The 18,142-nt window shown below is 35.0% G+C and overlaps 1 protein-coding gene across 2 annotated transcripts in view; it reads left to right on the forward strand.

The window, feature by feature from the left end:
* ANGPT1 (angiopoietin 1) overlaps nt 1–18,142 on the forward strand; it is a 266,059-nt gene that overhangs the window by 213,904 nt on the left and 34,013 nt on the right. For both annotated transcript variants that reach the window (XM_074316347.2, XM_019750655.3), the window contains exons 6-7: nt 3,650–3,751; nt 14,212–14,378. In XM_074316347.2, the coding sequence (XP_074172448.1) occupies nt 3,650–3,751; nt 14,212–14,378 (269 nt within the window). The remainder of the gene's footprint in view (nt 1–3,649; nt 3,752–14,211; nt 14,379–18,142) is intronic.

Raw genomic sequence — 18,142 nt, forward strand, 5'->3', positions numbered from 1 at the left:
TATTATTAAATTGAATAGGGTGACAATGGTTATTAAAATTATGTAGGTTTCAAATGTGTTTCTATAATACATCATCTATATATCCCATTGTGTGCTCTCCACCCAGAGTCAGTTCTTAAATATTTATCATCTTTGCAGATGTTACTTCTTGTTATATATAACAAAAAGTAACATATCCAAAGATTAGTAATGCCAGTACTATTAACAACAAGCTGATAATTATAATCATAAGCACAATTTATTGAACTTCTACATATTATAGCTTTGTACATTCCATATTATTTATAATAAATAATAAATTATATGCAGTTATATATAATAGTAAACTATAATATGTATGTATTGTATCTTATTATATATAAGATGTATACATAGACTATATAATGCACAGCATTTTAAATACATATTATCTCATATGTAACACACATCTAAGAGATAAGAGTAATGACAAAGCCTATCAAGTGCCAAACCTATTCTAAAAAACTCTATATGCATTGACTCATTTAATCCTTGCGAAAGATCTAAGCGGTGGGACTAAACGTAGGAAATCTAGCACCCACGTCCATGCCATTCAATTCTGTTGTGCCCATATTTCACAAATAGCCCCTATAATCATTGCTGTTATTGAGTCCTAATAAGAATTGTAGAATATATGTCCAACCTCTTAACTTGTCTGCCCCTCAGCTCCCAACACAGAAATCTGCTTGGGAAACTTCTACCTTCTGTGTAGCTCTGACTGTCTCTAACTCTTTATCTAAGGACTCTCAGCTCATTTAACGGTTTCAAGTCACTGGATACCTGTGCTTGAAAGGAAAGTTGTCTTTTCCTAAACTTTGCGAGTGATTTTAAAACTTTGCACAAATTTTAATCACATAGATAATAGTAGTAAAAATGTAAAGAATAGTTTTGTCTTCATACTCCATATTTATAAATGTAGTTATTTCTTTTCCCAATTACATAAGTGACATTTATGGATTTACAAACACAGTTTAGCAAAATTTCAGGCAATCAATGTCCATGAGGATAGAAAAATTTGGAAAAAAAATTCTGATTAACCAGTCAAGGTAGGGTAAAATTTAATAAAGAAACGGTGACATCAGTTTCCCTTAGCAAAATGTTTCCTTGACATTTTCACTTACTCTTAATTTAAATTTCACCAGTAAAGTTCCAGCTTGGCCACTTGTCCTATGCCCTCTTTAAACTGTGCCATCTGGATTTTATTTCATAAGAATCCTGTACTCTGTCTCCTCAAGGTCACTAACGGCTCCTTCATTTTAAATTAAAGTATGTATTTTCTTAATCTTTATTTGTCTTGACTTCTCTGGAATATTTGATTAAGTTGATCATTTCCCCAACTCAAAATCCACCTCCATGTTTTATTGCATTCCATTAATTAAGTTTTTCTATAATATTTCGTCTTTTCTTGCATCTCTATTTACTTACAAATATTCATTTAGTACCCACTATAGGCTAGGTACTGCTCTAGGCACTGGGGACAGTAGCGAGTAAAATAAAGTTCCTGCTTACGTAAAGGTATTAACGTACTTTATCTCCATCAGTTGTTTACCAAAGCCCATTCTTGGGTCCTCCTCTGTCCCCCGCACACATACATCTCTTTCCACTATTTACTTCATTAAATAGTACGTCTTCAAGCTATCGAGTACTACTTTCAAGCATATTACTCCCAAAACCTTTTTGAATTAGGTAAACGTGGTGTTCAAATCTTGGATCCAGTACTTGCTATTAATAATAACTATTGGTAAATTATTGAAATACTCTAAGCCTCAGTTTTTTTCAATCTGTAAAATGGGGATAGTAATCATATCTACACCATAAGATTGTTGTGAGAGAAGTTAGAAAATGCATGTAAAGTGTTTAAATTATCTGGCACTTAACAAACATGTTATTGTTAATGGCTATTCCTTTCTTATTTCCTTATTCTCTTGTCCATATTGTTATACTGGGTCTATCTCCAGTCAATCATCTCTAACAGATCTATAAAATTCCCCTTTTGGATGACTATCCTCAAACTCTACCTGTCCCAAACGATGATCATTTTCTTTACTCATATGTTAGCTCTTCCTTAGGTCATTCTCAGGTCACTGGAGTTGAAAATTGTGGACACCCACATCTCCTTAGTCCCATAGGAGCAGTCGCTACTTAAACTTCTAGGCATTTTCAGGATATGATCCATACTTTATTCATTGTAATATCGCCAGTTGTAATACAAAATCAGTGCCCCCCTCCCCCAAATGCTGCTGAGTGAAAAATAAGTGAATTAATGAATTTAAACAAAGGAGGACAAAAGACTAGCTAGAGGTTATGTTGAGGACAATGAGCAGGTATTGAAGGTTAAGGGATTAGTTGAGGGGGGAACCTTGAGACAGGGAGGGGAATTTCACATCTTGAAGGTCAGTAAATTCCTAGGGATTATAAAGACATACTGATGGGTGTCTGTTGTCAAACCAGGGAGAACCAACCCTCTGGAGAGTCCCTTACTTATTTATGCTCAGAAATAGGCATGTATCTTTTATCCTTTTGCTCTGAGGAAGTACATGGGTAATTTATCCTTTGAATGACGTCCTTGGCATTGTTTTCCTACCCAGTAGCTATCTGTGCTCCAAATTTAATGCCTCAGGGAAAATACTTCAAGTTTTTTTCTTTAATCAAAGTTTAGCCCTATGTCCACACAGCCTGCCTGCTGTTGTCGCATTGTATCTACATTTTCAGCCAGCCTCCAAGATGGTTTAGTAGTCAATTGCCAGGAGAATGGTGGTGTTCCCCATAGCTGGGCCCTCAAATAATCAAACTGCCACATTCAAGCTACATCAATTACAGTGATTGCTCTCCAAATATAATCCCATTACAGATATGGGGATGGACTCTGGGGGAAATGAATCAATTTCTAAATAAATACTATTGTATTTAGAATAATTGAAATAAGTATAAGTCTTTGAAAGATTTGGATAACTTTTCCACATGGGAAAGAAATGCTTGTTGCAGTCAGAAGGAATACAGTATGTCATGTTCTCCTCTTATTGTTCATAATGAAAATTCATGCAAATAATCTGTTCTCCTTATGCCAAAGGCCAAACTTTGCCTCTAACGTAACACTGAACCATCAAGAATAATTACTGTAGTATGTAAGTGTATAGAAGTTAATATGCAATGAAATGTGTAATAGCTAAATATAAATGATTTTTTAAAAACATTTTTTCCAAAGCCTTTATTATATTGCCATTTCAGTTAATTAAAGATTTAAAAATTCTAAGTCTTATGTTTTGGTGATAAAATGGTCTGTAGTTTTGGAACTTTAGTAATATATTTAAAAATTGAACAAAAACAAATGCCTATTATCACTGAAAACAACAATTTTAAAAAAACTTATAGTCTGAACTGAGATAATATTTAACTCATTTAAGTGTTTATAAGTAATTTATGCATCTTTGATGGAATTTAATAAAAAACAACTCAAATATAAGAAAAGTAACCAATAAAATGTCTAAATTAACATTTTTAGCATAGTAATTTTTATTTTTATCTATAGGCCTGACAGTTCTATAGATTTCTATTTTAAAACATATCTGATGTATGCTTCTTTACAACAGATATAATTTTCACTTGACTTTATTTTCCCTTTTTTTGTCAGGTATTTTGCAATATGGATCTTAATGGGGGAGGTTGGACTGTAATACAACATCGTGAAGATGGAAGCGTGGATTTCCAAAGAGGTTGGAAAGAATATAAAATGGTAAGAAGGAAGTACTTAGTAATTTTTGATGTTTTATCATGAGGTTATCTTCACCACACTGTGTGACAAACCCTTATTAGGTGTTTTTCATTTATTTTAAAAATAAAATGATAAATTAGTGAAATTATTTTCATTAAACACAAAACACTCATAAATCATTTTCAGTAAATTATTCCCATGTGTGTGTTAGAAAGAAAAATGTATCACTGAAATTCTTTGGTGCACTATTAGGGATTGCCTGTATTTGTTCCTGGTTGAATGAGGATGGGGGAAGCTAGAACTCAGACCCAGGCTGGGGACTTGAGCCAGGACAGGGAGATGGGCAGGGCTCTGGGTTGTGGAGCAGGACACCTACTACCAATGGCCTCACAAGGCTGGCAAGTTCTTGCTGGCTGTTTACTGAGTGCTCCTCCATGTGGCTTCTCCTAACACAGTGATCGAGGGTCATCAGACTTCTTATGTGGGAGTTGGCATGCCTCAGGCACAAAAATAGAAATTTCCAGGCCTTTTTAAGGTTTATTAGACCCAGAAATAGCATGGCTTCGTTTTCACTGCATTTTGTTGTTGTTGTTGTTGTTATTGTTAAAGTTGATGACAGGGCGAGTTGAGATTCAAGGTGAAAGGAGCACACCAGGGTGTGAACTGTGAGGCAGGGTTCGTTGGGGTCTCCAGAATATCGTTATCATCATCACCATGTTCCCCGCCAACCTTCTCAATGCTTAACACGTGCCAGCCCTATACATAAATTCTTATCTAGTATTTTACATCAAACCTATAGCTAATTATAGCTAATACTGTCTCCATTTTAAGAGGAAAATGAACAAGTTGGGAGATGAACTTTTCCAAGATAATATAGTAGATGATTGAAATAATTTATAATCCAATAATCACATAGCCAATGCCTACAATATTAAGTATTAATATTAAAATCTGTTGACAGAATGTCAAGGCACAGTAATGGAAGAGGGTTTCCATTTATGGGCTAATTCTCTCTCTTTTTTTTTTTTTTAACATCTAAGTCTTCTGGATAATTCTTCTCTGGACAATTTTTTGACAAATTCCCTCTTAGAAGGTAAAGAAAAAGGTGAAGAGAAATGCTCTACTAGCCTAAGTTCTGTCTTGATGTTCTTGTAAACAATGTGTAAAAACTGTTGTTGGTTGACGTCACAGTTCACCCATTAGTAGGTTTATAGTTGGTTGAATGACAGTAAACAAAGGGATTTAATAAAGGGAGGTCTCTGCTGGTGATTCTGTGTCTACAACATTTTTATCAGATAACTCAGTGGAACACTATGAAAGTAGGTTAATAGAATTTGGTGTTACACAAAGTTGGAACCTTGATGTCTTCAATAAATGATAAACTCAAGATAGAAATGTAGGCTGAAGCCAACAAAACAAAATTCTACAGAGATAAATGTAAAGTCTTACCTGGACCAAAAATATGCAAAATCAACCATGAGAATATGGAATAAAAGTGACTGATTAGCTTAAGAATCTAGGATTTTAAAGATGGAGAGATTTACTTGGCTATAAGCTCATTATTATTAATTGTTGACTACAAAAAAACAAACACACTTATATACACCGTCTACATGAATAGTAGTTTTTGGTTGCAAAAAAAAAAAAAAAAAAAAAATGCAGAGCTCATTGGTTTCTGCCACGGTCTGATTACGTGAAGAATCTACTTCAAATTCTGGAGGTTTTACAATAAGTGAATTTAGGGGACACGAACAGGATGGGAGGAATCTGGAACCACACCTAGAGCAGGTGAATAGTTGGGTGTCTAACCTGGAGAAAAAAGAATTACGTATAAACCTGTGTGATAGCTATTTGAATTGACTGGCTGGAAGAATGTGGTATTGGAATCTGCTACTCACAGTGTGGTCCACGGACCAGCAGCAGCAGCATTGTCTGGGAGTTCCACTATTAGAAATGCAGAATTTCAAGCTCCACCTCAGACCTCCTGAATTAGAATCTCCCTTTTAACAGTGCTGTAGAGAAGGAATCTCCATAATGAATGGAGGAATATTCCAGGGAAGCACAATTTGACTGAGTAGGAACACAACTCTCTAATGATTCTTACCAGCATGAATGGATGCATGTTAAGTGGCGACGACCCCTCTTCAATAGAAACACCCCAGTGGAAGGTAAATCACCAGGGTTCAGGATTGTTATGCAGAACTGGCATGTTGGGTTGATTCTAAGGTCTCTTTCTGCTCATACGACTCTAAGAACATATAAGGGAAAAAAGAGAACCTACGTTCTAAAAGAGGACCTTGCATTGTGCCTAAATTAACAGTTTGAATCTTCTCTCTGCCATTTACAAATGAAGTGATGTTTGGCAAATCATTTAACCCATATCTGAACTTTCTCACTTGTTAAAAGAAAACGTTAATAATAATACCTTACCTGCCTTGCAGGGATGTTATGAGGATTAGATACAAGTAAAGCACTTGGCACACTGAATTTTCAATGAACAGTAGTTATTATTTTTACCCAAGATTAAAACATCAAAGACTCCAAAATTTTTACTTAACTCTGCCAAAAATATTTTGCGAACCACCTTAACTCATGATTATTTTCACCATTAAAATGGGATCTGAAGAAATCATCTGAGAATCAGACTATAGATATAGATTTAGGCAAATCTGTAATCCATTATTATTAATATTAATTATAATGGAAAAATGAATATGAATTTGCCATCATGGTGACTTTCCAAAATAGTGAATTATTAGTTGTAAGCATCTGCTGCCTTCACAAACTAGGCACATTAAATAAAAGAGACTGACATATGAAGTATGGCATCGATTTAAGTCTTTTAAGTATTTGCCATATATATATATATTTTATTATGCATTTTTTTATTATTGGAATGGGACAAAATTATTCTTTAATCGTAGCTTTTATGACGTTTTCCCTCCCCCTTTTTAAAATAGAAAGACTATCATGTTTTATTCAAACGAGAGCAATTTATCAGCTGAGTGTCAATTCTGCATATTCAAAAAATGAGGTAGGCTCCAAACTTCTGAAACATTTTGGCAAAAATGAGTCGGACGACCTTTTTGTTTTAATTAAAAGAATTCATCACATGTTACAAGTTGGTTAACTTTCACCAAAACACATGGTGGAAAGTGTTTCAGTCGTTTCCTCCAGAGCTTTCCTTTCACCTAAGGACAAAATAACATGACTCCACAAAGAATGGAAGTAGACTCCCTACGCCAGTTCTCATCAGTCACACCCACTTCTGCTCTCTGCATCAGAGGAACCGGCCGCTAGGGGGCACACCCTTTGGGAAAACAAGAACTTCTTGGCATACACCACTTCATCCGCAGTCTCCACTGCGGCTAGAATGCAACAACCTAAGACGCTTCACTTCTTTCTAGGGCACTGAGTTTCATCCCACCTTTTTTTCTATCTTTCCTCTCTCTTGCCCTTTGTACTGATTGATACCTAAGGTCTGCCTCTTGCCTCATAAGGTTTCCAGAAAAAATGAGTTAAAATTATTAACACATGAAATCACAAATATGTATAATGTATTATAATTACTATTTTTAAACGTCTCAACATAGACCATTTGGTACTTATTTGTTTCTTAACATTGGCTTTAAGCCTACAAAAGCCTACCTGAGCTTTGTTTTTTACTTAACCTTCCTTAAAGGAGATTCAGCAAAATCTGGTTTATGGATTTGTAAAGATGTTTGTGGAGAGGGAAGTCTGGAGTGGGCCTTTTTAATGAGGCACTTAGGGAACTATATTAACTCCTTCAAGCCATGAGCATGCTAGTTAGAAGGCTCCAGCAATAACACTATCAGAAGTATGTTTGTACATACAACCAGATCAAGCTACTGTGTTTCCCCGAAAATAAGACCTAGCTGGACAATCAGCTCTAATGCATCTTTTGGAGCAAAAATTAATGTAAGAGCTGGTATTATAGTCTATTGAATTGTATTGTATTGTATTATATTATATTATATTATATTATATTATATTATATTATACTATATTATATTATATTATACCTGGTCTTATAGTAAAATAAGACCTGGTCCTATACTAATTTTTGTTTCAAAAGATGTATTAGAGCTGATTGTCTTGGTAGGTCTTATTTTCTGGGAAACACAGTAGAAGTTCCAAGAGTACCCTAGTAGCCTAACTTTATGGAAGGTGGTAACTAATGCCCTGGAGACAACCTGGCTTTGTATTGAAAACAATTACCCTCATAAACAGAACTTCCTATTGATACAAATATTTCAGTCTGAGCACCAGAACTTCTGGGAGTTCTTTGTTTCTGGAAAGAAATTAAGAGCACATTTTCAATGGCATTCTAACATCTTCACATTGAAAAGAGAAATATATATATACATATGAGAAATTTAAAATGTGGAAAGAAATCATTCTTTTGATCTTTCTTGGGCTTGAGTGTCTCAGCAGTTAGAGGAGATGCATGACTGATTGTGAATTAAAGCACCTTTGGAAGTCACAGCTCAGTAACTTTGACTTCTTATCTGCTTTCTTTAATTTGTATGAGAAGAGCTGAAACCCATAGGATACATGGACTGTGTCTGGTTTCAATTGTGTTCAGCTATAAAAAGTCAACACTTCCTGTGAGCATTATCAGGCAAAATAAATAAAATATCAGAGACAATTATTTTATTAACTTGGAAAAATACAAACCACAACTAGACATTTCTTCAGGTTTTGGCAAAAACTAACGAATATTGGTTTTTCCTCTGTTTTCATTTTTTTAGCAAAATGTGGTTTTAAGACCAATTCTAAGTCAGCATTCATTTACGAAAAATTCCAGTGTCTTTTGTTGCCTTTTATTAAAGAGCTAAAGGAAAAATAAAATTTATCAATAATCTATCTGAAATAAGGTTTAAAATTTTTCAACTGATTGTGATTAAAGTAACTAATCATAGTAGTTTTCATAAAATAATATGGTATAACATCCTTAGGTTTCATTTATGAAAAAGGAGAATTTGTATTTTTATTACTATTGTTTATTAATTCAATAAGGACTTGCTGCCTTTTCAGTATCAGCACTGAATTTTGTATAAGCTTTTATTTTTATTTTTGTGGATATTACAGACTATTTGGAGTAAAATATAGACTTATGGTAAGCCGTTATGTATGCAATAATGTGCAAACCTATTTTTTAATGTGCATTGGCCATCTTTGTATTTCAGGCATGAATATGATTTTTATCAAAGACAGTCCCATAATACATAATCAAAACTTGCCTCCTAATATGAAGCTGAATATGAAGATGAGATTTTATGCCTGTCTCTTCTCTGTGTACTACTCAGATAATCTCATCTGGTTAACATATTCCTTCTAATGTGCCCTCAGGATAGCTATTTCACATCATGATTATATGATTCCTCACATTAGGTATAGAGCAGACTCACCAGTGGAACCCAGAGGAACCTTGTAAGTCTACAGATCTCTCAACGTACTCCAGACAAACTGATCATAACTTCTAAGTCATCTATTTTTTTTTTAAATCTCCACAGCTGTTTTTGATATGCACTCCCAGTTGAAATCAACTGTCAGAACTATCAATTTTTTAGCACAGGTTTAAGATCTCAAAAATTACGTCTTTTGTAGGTAGATCCTGAAACTTCTCAGACATAAAGAGAAAGGGATTTTAAAAAATAGGACCAAGGGCAAGTTGAAGGGGACAGCTTCTCTTCAGCATTCGGAAGCCGAAGCATAGAAAGTAGTCTACGTTTTGGTTTATGTCACAGTTTAGCTCCAGTTGCAACCAATTGGTTTTCATTTCTTACTCAGTAATTAACTCCTTGGATTAAAATTACAGTCCTCATTTGTATAAACCAACACTCAACTTGTCGTTAGAAACACATTAGTTCCTAGCATCTGAAAGCCTTTTACATAATTATTTCAGCCTCCCCTTATTAATTTTCAGGCAAAGACAAGGCCCCGGATGATTTTTGTTCCCGTTCTCATACAGAGTAGACAGGAACCTGCTAACCCTCAAATAGCTCACAGTCTCATGGGAGAGAGTCAACAGAAAATTAGTGTATGTTGTGAAATATCTTCTAACTGTAATGACAACAACTAGATTTTTTTAAGTGCTTCTCATGTATCAACACTGCGCTAAACGCATTAGGTACGTTGTCTCATTCTTTCTCACAACGCTCTATAAGGAAACATTTTTTTTTTTTAACTATGTTTTGCAGAAGGAAACTGAGGCTCAGAAATAATGTTGGAGGGTCCACAGGAAATATGTGGCAAAAAGGCTTCAAATTGGAACAGAGACAGGGAGTAGAAGTTATTTAATCAAAGCCAAGCATTTGTTGCTAGGCATCGGATTCGTGGTCTGCCTGATAAACTATCCAATAGACAGTTTACAAATGTGGGAACCCATTTTCCCTTCTTTCATTTATTTTTCATCTTTATGATGAAAGAGTTGTTTCTGCATCACTGACTTGTAGCTATTAGAAGCTTTCCTCCCTCCACTATCTCTCTAACAGCCATTTTGATTCATTGTAGCCCAATATTTCGCTCCCATAATAGAGCATATGCAGACAGTTTTTCAGAAAAGTGCATGAAATAGAAATTTGGTTTCTCAGAGCAAATTTTGTTGCTGTCTTTTCAGTTGCTTCTTCCTCTATTCTCAGTCAGAAAAAGAAAACTGTTTAGGAAGGGATGTTAATCTCACTTAGAGGCACAAGCCTGCATGCCAAAATGGGGATGGAGGCTTGGAGGAATGACACTCATGCTCGTCCGTTTTCTGAGACGCGCTGGAAAGCTCTGCACTTTTCCCTGGGGAAGCTGGAGAGTTTTATCCATGCAACGCTTTCAACAGCATGGAAATATGTGACCTAAAACTTAACACTTCATCATTCCCAGCCTCCTTATTCACATTTAGTATAATTGCCGAATCCCTTCTGACTACACAGAAGAGGGAATTATCAAGTGGCTAGAGAGAGAGTTTTGACATGTCTGAGCTGAGAAGAAACGCAAGGAAAATCCCAGTGGTCTTCTTTTTCTTCCCAATGGCTGCGGCAACTGAGAATGTGCTAATTCTTTGACTTCAGTTCTCTGTAACTTTCTGTTTTCCTTATCATTGGAGGAGGTAAGCTTTGCTCTTCTCCCTGCTATGTAGCACCAACTGCCATAAGAATGTGTAAAATTCTTAGCATATCCTAAAGGGCTCTAATATTTCCTCTCACTGTAGAACTTTCACAAAGTGTGATCTGAGCATCTTAGGAACAGAGAAGAAAGGAGCCACTGGCATTCTGTCCCCAGTGGGTCCTACCTCTTTGCTCTGAGCTACAGATAGATGGTCTTCAGGGGACATATACCTAGGGCAGTCTGGACAAAGAGTGTTCAGTTAATTAAAAACTAAGTTACATTGGAGAATAACTTTTAAAGTGTACCTACATATACTAATACATTTTCTGTTAACTTTAAATATCAAAATATGCATTCATTTTTTTATTTTTTTTTAACTGTCAGGCCAAACCCTGAAATTCTTGGTCAGTGGTTCTTTCATAAAACTTTCCCATAATGAAATGCATCAAATTTCTAGCTTCCGTTTTTTTTTGTGTGTTTTTTTTTTGTTTTTTTAACTAGAGAAAGTTAAGATGTGTGCAAAGCAAGTTAAAAATTCTCTAATGCTTTATTATTTTTCCCAGTCTTTTACAGTTGTAACAACACATAATTCAAAAACAATTTTTAATGATTTGCTTTTATTGAGCAAACCTAAATACTTAAATTAGATCTTATGAAAAAAAAAAAAAAAAAAAAACCCCACAAAATTCTTCCCTCACTAATATTTAACTTATTTATATAACATTATAAATCTTATTACAATAGCAGACTGGTATAAACAGATTTCAGACCAAACACACCTGAGGCTTTGGTAAGTAACTCAATTGGCAGGAACAGTAGTACACAAATATATTTAATGCTTTGAGTATATTTTGGGCATCAACATATTTTACGGAAGAAATGGAGAACACTGATTCATGTGTTAAGTTAGTTAAAGGAAAAAACAGTGACTAACACTTCTGCAGTTATAATTCTACCTAGTTAACATACATTAAATTTGAAAGGAAATAAAGGTCTTCCAAATTCTATCATCTGTGTTGAGAAAATAAAGATTGCTGTGATTATTTACTACTTCCCTCACAATTCTTCTTAATATAGACAAAACCTTTATTAATGAAAACCTCAGTTCACCAGAATCTGTTTCTTTCTGAAACATCAGAGTATATCCTGTTGTTACTGGAGGTATGTCTTCCAAATATTAATGTGCACCAGATAAATTGGGAGCTTGCTCAAGTAAAGATTCATGGGACTGGCTGGAAGATATTTTAACTCTGTGTAGAGCTACACATTTTTTTTTCAACTAGAGCTACAGTGAAATATCAAAACATGCATTCATTTGGTGATTATGATTTGGTTGAACACTTTAAGAAATACTTGTCTGAAACTCAACCAAAGTACCTACAACAAGAATTATGTTTTAAGGTTACTTCTCTGAATGTCATCACAAATTACTATAGTCCTTTCTACCTTCCTCCCATCCTTCCTTCCTTTTTCTTTGAACTTCAATAAAATATATGGAATACCCAGTTTATGCCAGTATTTTGCTAGTCTTTGGGGATTCACCAATACAGCACAACTCTGTCCTCCAGGAGCTCGTAGTCTGGTCAGTAATACAAACGTGTAGATTGAGAATTACACTGAACTTCAAGCATTACCAAGGAATATTTTTCTGAGGCAGTTGTGAATACACAAAATGTAGAATGCCAGCAGTTTCTTAGGGTTCTTTATTTTCCTATCACTAACATCTCCAACATTAAAAGTTGGCTTTCTTTTGGAGTCAACTTTTTTTTTTTTTTTTTTTTTTTTGTCCCACAAAGAAACTATTTTGAACACCTAACAGCCATGACTGGATTGCCCTAAAGAGAATAATAAGGCCATGTTGAGATTCAGGTGCAGAGCAGCCAACTAGATTCACTCACTAGCTCTCACGGGCAGCTGTCTGCCTCAAAATTCAAATCCATGCTGGTGAAGCATTTAAAGGATTATAGTTCTGGATTTACAGAGCTGCCAATTGATATTTAAAAGTGAGAATGTTATGAACGTAGGGGTGTATATATCTTTTTGAATTAGAGTTTTGGATTTCTTTGGATAAGTACCCGGAAGTAGAATTGCTGGGTCATATATTAGTTCTACTTTTAACTTTTTGAGAAATCTCCATATTGTTTTCCATAGTGGCTGCACCAATTTACAATCCCACCAACAGTACACAAGGGTCCCCTTTTCTCCACATCCTTGCCAACATTTGTTTGTTGATTTATTGATGATAGCCATTCTAACCAGTGTGAGGTAATATCTCATTGTGGTTTTTATTTGCATTTCCTTGATGATCAGTGATGTTGAGCATCTTTTCATACGTCTATAAATGTCTATTCAGGTCTTCTGCCCATTTTTAATTGGATTTTTTCTTGTTAATTTATAACAGTGCCTTATATTTTTTTGATATTAACCTCCATCAGCTATACCATTGACAAATATCTTCTAAAATTAGTCAGAAAGAGACAGACAAATACCATATGATTTTGCTTATATGTGAAATCTAAAAAAATAAGATAAACAAGCAAAACAGAAACAAGCTCAGAGATACAGAGAAAATTGGAGGTCACCAGATGGGAGAGAGGGTTGGGGGACTGGGTGAAAAAGGTGAAAGGGATTAAGAAGTACAAATTGCCAGTTATAAAAATAGTCATGAGGATGTAAAGTACAGCATAGGGTATATATTCAATAATATTGTAATAACTATGTATTGTGTCAGATGGATACTAGACTTACAGGGGTGATCACTTCATAAGGTATATAAATGTCTAATTACTATGTTGTACACCTGAAATTAATAATGTATGTCAATTGTAACTGAAAAGAAATTTTTTAAAAATGAGAATGTTAAAGCTGGAAAAGTCAAGAGTCTAATACCCTTTTTAAATTGTTATCTGAGCATAATTTGACTCCTGAATAATAATGAAAACACAAAAAATAACAATATTGTTAAATAATTTGTCTGATACTATCCTGATGTTTATTGGAAAATGTTTAAATTATGTTCAAAATATTTTATCACCTAGAAATTTATAAACATTTTCAAAAGCTATCTGTGATAGAGAAGTGTTTACTGGTTAATCCTATTAGTCAGATTCATGTTATCCAAATACATCGCATCTACCCAGATGTGAATATCAGGTTTTAATGCAATACAAATTAGATGGGGGGAGACACAGCAGAAAAATACTGGGTAAATAATTGGAATAAAAAGTGTGTAAAATGTGCAAGAAATATCTTTACTTTTAAAAAATGTTGTATTATTATTATTTGGAACATAGTTAAATATTGAACATGAAAAGTGTTTCTTTCTGAAGTAACAACTGCAACTCTATCTTCTTTCTCAGGGTTTTGGAAATCCCTCTGGTGAATATTGGCTGGGGAATGAGTTTATTTTTGCTATAACCAGTCAGAGGCAGTACACACTAAAAATCGAGCTAATGGACTGGGAAGGAAACCGAGCCTATTCACAGTATGACAGATTCCACATAGGAAATGAAAAACAAAACTACAGGTAGGTCTTCCTTCTGTGTAGTACTCAGCTACCTTGGGCCTACCCACTTAATAGTTTCAGTGGAAACGTTTGAAAGAAAGACCAGATAAAAGTCATCTTTCAAATTGCAAATCAGTTTGTTTTTCTAGGCCTATTACAAGGAGATATTAAAAACCCTATAAAAACTTCTTAAAAGCTTTAAATTTCAGTTTTCACAGACTGATTGTATTGATGTTGGCTCAAAATCCAGAAGATAGGGAATTAAGTCAAGCACAATATTATTGTTGTTATTGTTGTATTTTTATCGTTGTTATTATGATGAAGTTGTAGTGGATGCATACATATAAACTGATGACAGAGAATTGACTCAAACTCAGTGGCTTGAAATAAATACTCCCTTCTATCACAAAATTTCCTACTTATACTTTCTTTTCTAACCTGTCTTAAATTTTTATTTTTTCACATTATCTTGAAGGTGATAAAAGAGGAGTACATTTTTATATTTTTGAATGATTGACATAAAAGATAAATCAAGGCATAATTTAGAATTTTTTGGTAAATAATATAAAAGACAAAAATAAATACAAATAATGGCATCAATATACACAGCATATTATTACAGATGTAAAAATAGACAATCTATATACTTAATCTCTGATTTTTTTTCCATGAGCAGCTTATACACTAGGGAAAAAAAAAAAAAAAAACACATTAAAAAAAGTTATGCAGTGTGGTAAATTCATTTCACAAACACTGTGTTACCTCTATGTTCCAGGAACTCCATGCACTAGCAGATGACATCTTTAGTCTCCCAGACCTCACAGTCCAGTTTTGTTACTAACTGGGTCGCTAAATATCTGCTTGGCATTCCGTGAAAACAGGGAATATATTTTAGTTACTTTTATATCACTCCTCATTAATGCAATACCTGGCACATAGCAGGTCTTCAGTAATTGTGTGTGCCCCAGTTTTGTGATCAGTAAATTAGAATTGCAATGATTTTAAACTCTGAATAGTGTGGCAATTCTACATCTGTAATGGAAATGCAATTGTGTGCATCAAAGGGCTGGCATATTGTGACAAGCAAAATACAATGATGGCAAACAACGCCTTCTGCTTTTCTTCCAACCTGTGTGGCCATTTCCTTGTAGTTCAACTGTTTTGGCTGCTGATTTGTCTTTTTGAGACATACCATTCTTGAGGACTTCGGATCTACAACTTTTTCAGGAACACATCTCATTTTATTTTAATGGATTGTATATGGGATTGGATCCTTGGAGACATAATAGTCATTTTCTTAACCAACAGTGATGATGTCACCACAACAGAGGATGAGAAATAGTTCTAAAGAGTTCATATCCCATGGGGGGCGGTGGGGAGCGAGGTTGTCCATAATGGCAACTCAAGAAACCAGAGAAGAGACATTTATAAAATGCAATGGAGTGTAAGAAGAAATGTTTCGAAGTAGGTCAATATTTTGAGAGGTTTATAACAAGAAAAACCACTGTAAAACATCAGGGGTACTCTTATGTAAATGTTTTGACCTGAAACTTGAAACTATATGAAACTTAGCTAATGTCAGACAGCCTGACAATAGGACTAGCGAGTAATTAGTCTAGTCTTTTTCTAGGCTCCTGAAGAATTTTCTTTGGTTCCTTTCCAAAGTGTTTCTGTGTGTGTGTGTGTGTGTGTGTGTGTGTGTGTGCGCGCGCGTGCGCATGCACACATGTGTGTGCAAGGTGAGGTTGGCATTAAGGGGACAAAGCGTGTTTGCGCAGCTTTAGGAGAATTGTGGGCATCCAAAGTAGGCTTCAGGCGCAGGACATGAATGTCATCCTGGCATCTTCCTTGGGAATAGCACTTACCTCCTCGTAGAGTGGCCCACTGCTCTCATTGTGCATTTCCTATTCCTTCAACATATGTGTCATTCGGATCTTTACCCATATGATGCAGATCTGTCATCAAAAAGTAAATCTCATCGCTTCCGGGCCTTTTGGCTAAGATCAAGTGTAAAAAGTATGTCTTCCCAGCTAGAGTGAGGCATACACTCTGCGGTCCCCATTCTTCTTTCTTGAGAGTACTGTGAACCTTGAGAATCAGAACTGTGAATCCAGAAAGAACTTAATAGTTTAATTCTAAATCTCTGGTTTTAATGAAAAGAAAGCTGAGGTCCAGACATATGCAGTAATTTTCCCAATGAGGGAGAAAGACTTAAATATGGGACGTTTGGCTCCTACCTAGTTCAGTGTGGTCTCCAGGCGAGAATGCTGTGTAATAAAGTTGGTAGCTCTGGCCCTCTTTCCTGACAAGACCCAGCAGAAAGTAAGTCTGTAATCATCACATTCTCATGCAATTAAGTTTTAAGATTTACGTTAGCATCAAATGGGAAATAGTATTCATTAAAACATAACACCTGTTCGATGAAAGTTTAGTTAAAATAATCACAGTATGAAATGGTGTTATTCACTCTTTCAAAGAAAAGCAAACAGAAGCTTGGAAAGGGAAGCTGCGCCGCTCTGACTTCCTTGTCCCTCTGTATCATCACTCACTCATGCCTAGTGCCGATTCTCCAGGTTCAGTAATGCCACATGGGCCCCAGTTAACAGCTCAGATGTCCTGCTTTGCCTTCTGTGCGTCCCCTCCTCTCATTGCTCTTCTCTCCCAATTAGGATGCCCTATGGTGATACATTATTAAAAGTATTAATGCTGACATTTGTATTAATACTTTCAAATAGTATTAAATTAGTATTTTATAATTTATGAAATAGTTTTTGACACTTTAATCATTTAATCCTGACAATGACTCTTAAGTTGTTATTAGAAACATTTTAAAGATGAAGAAACTGAGGCTTTAGTCAACTGACCTGCTCAAATTCAACTAAATTTCAACTAAACTCAAAACTATAGAATTCATGCTTGATCTTTTTTTTTTTTTTTAATTTTTATTGAGGAATATTGGGGAACAGTGTGTTTCTCTAGGGCCCATCAGCTCCAAGTCGTTGTCCTTCAATCTAGTTGTGGAGGGCGCAGCTCAGCTCCAAGTCCAGTCGCCGATTTCAATCTTTAGTTGCAGGGGGCGTGGCCCACCATCCCATGTGGGAATTGAACTGGCAACCTTGTTGTTAAGAGCTCCGCTCTAACCAACAGAGCTATCCAGCCGCCCCATGCTTGATTTTTGTTTTATACTTTTTTCTCTTTCAAGTTAAATTTAGAAGTTCTTTGAGAGGTTTATTTTTTAATATTCTTTCTTACCAAAAATTGTACTTTTAAAACTCTTGTAATAGCTGTGGCTATATATATATATATATTTATATATATATATAAACCTAATTTTTTTTTAAAAAAGTCTTTCTCATGTTCTAGACATACACTGATTAAAAGTAAGTGTTGTGAATGGATAGATAAGCTTACAAATGTACGTGTAATACACATATTTTCATTTCCTCCAAGGAAATTCCATATGATTTTCTCAGGTAGAAAATAAAATCTATAGAACCCAGGAGAATATAAATAAGAAAAAATAATAATGTAAGAGTATCACGATGAACACATCATGTGAAATAACATGCAGTCGATGTGAAATGATTAAATACTTCCTCTAGAGAGGTAGTATTATTGGGCTTCTCATCATCTAACACCCAGACTATTACAGAGCCTGTCTGCCTCCAGTCTTTATGCTCTCAAATATATCTTCCTCACTGTTGTGGGCTGGTTTTTCTAACAGACAATTTGACTTGGTCTGTGCCCTCCTCTATATATTTCCACAATGTTCTACTATCTGCAGG

This window comes from Rhinolophus sinicus, chromosome 6 (assembly GCF_057876585.1).
Source record: "Rhinolophus sinicus isolate RSI-liver-muscle chromosome 6, RSI-T2T, whole genome shotgun sequence".
NCBI classification, from domain to species: Eukaryota; Metazoa; Chordata; class Mammalia; order Chiroptera; family Rhinolophidae; genus Rhinolophus; species Rhinolophus sinicus.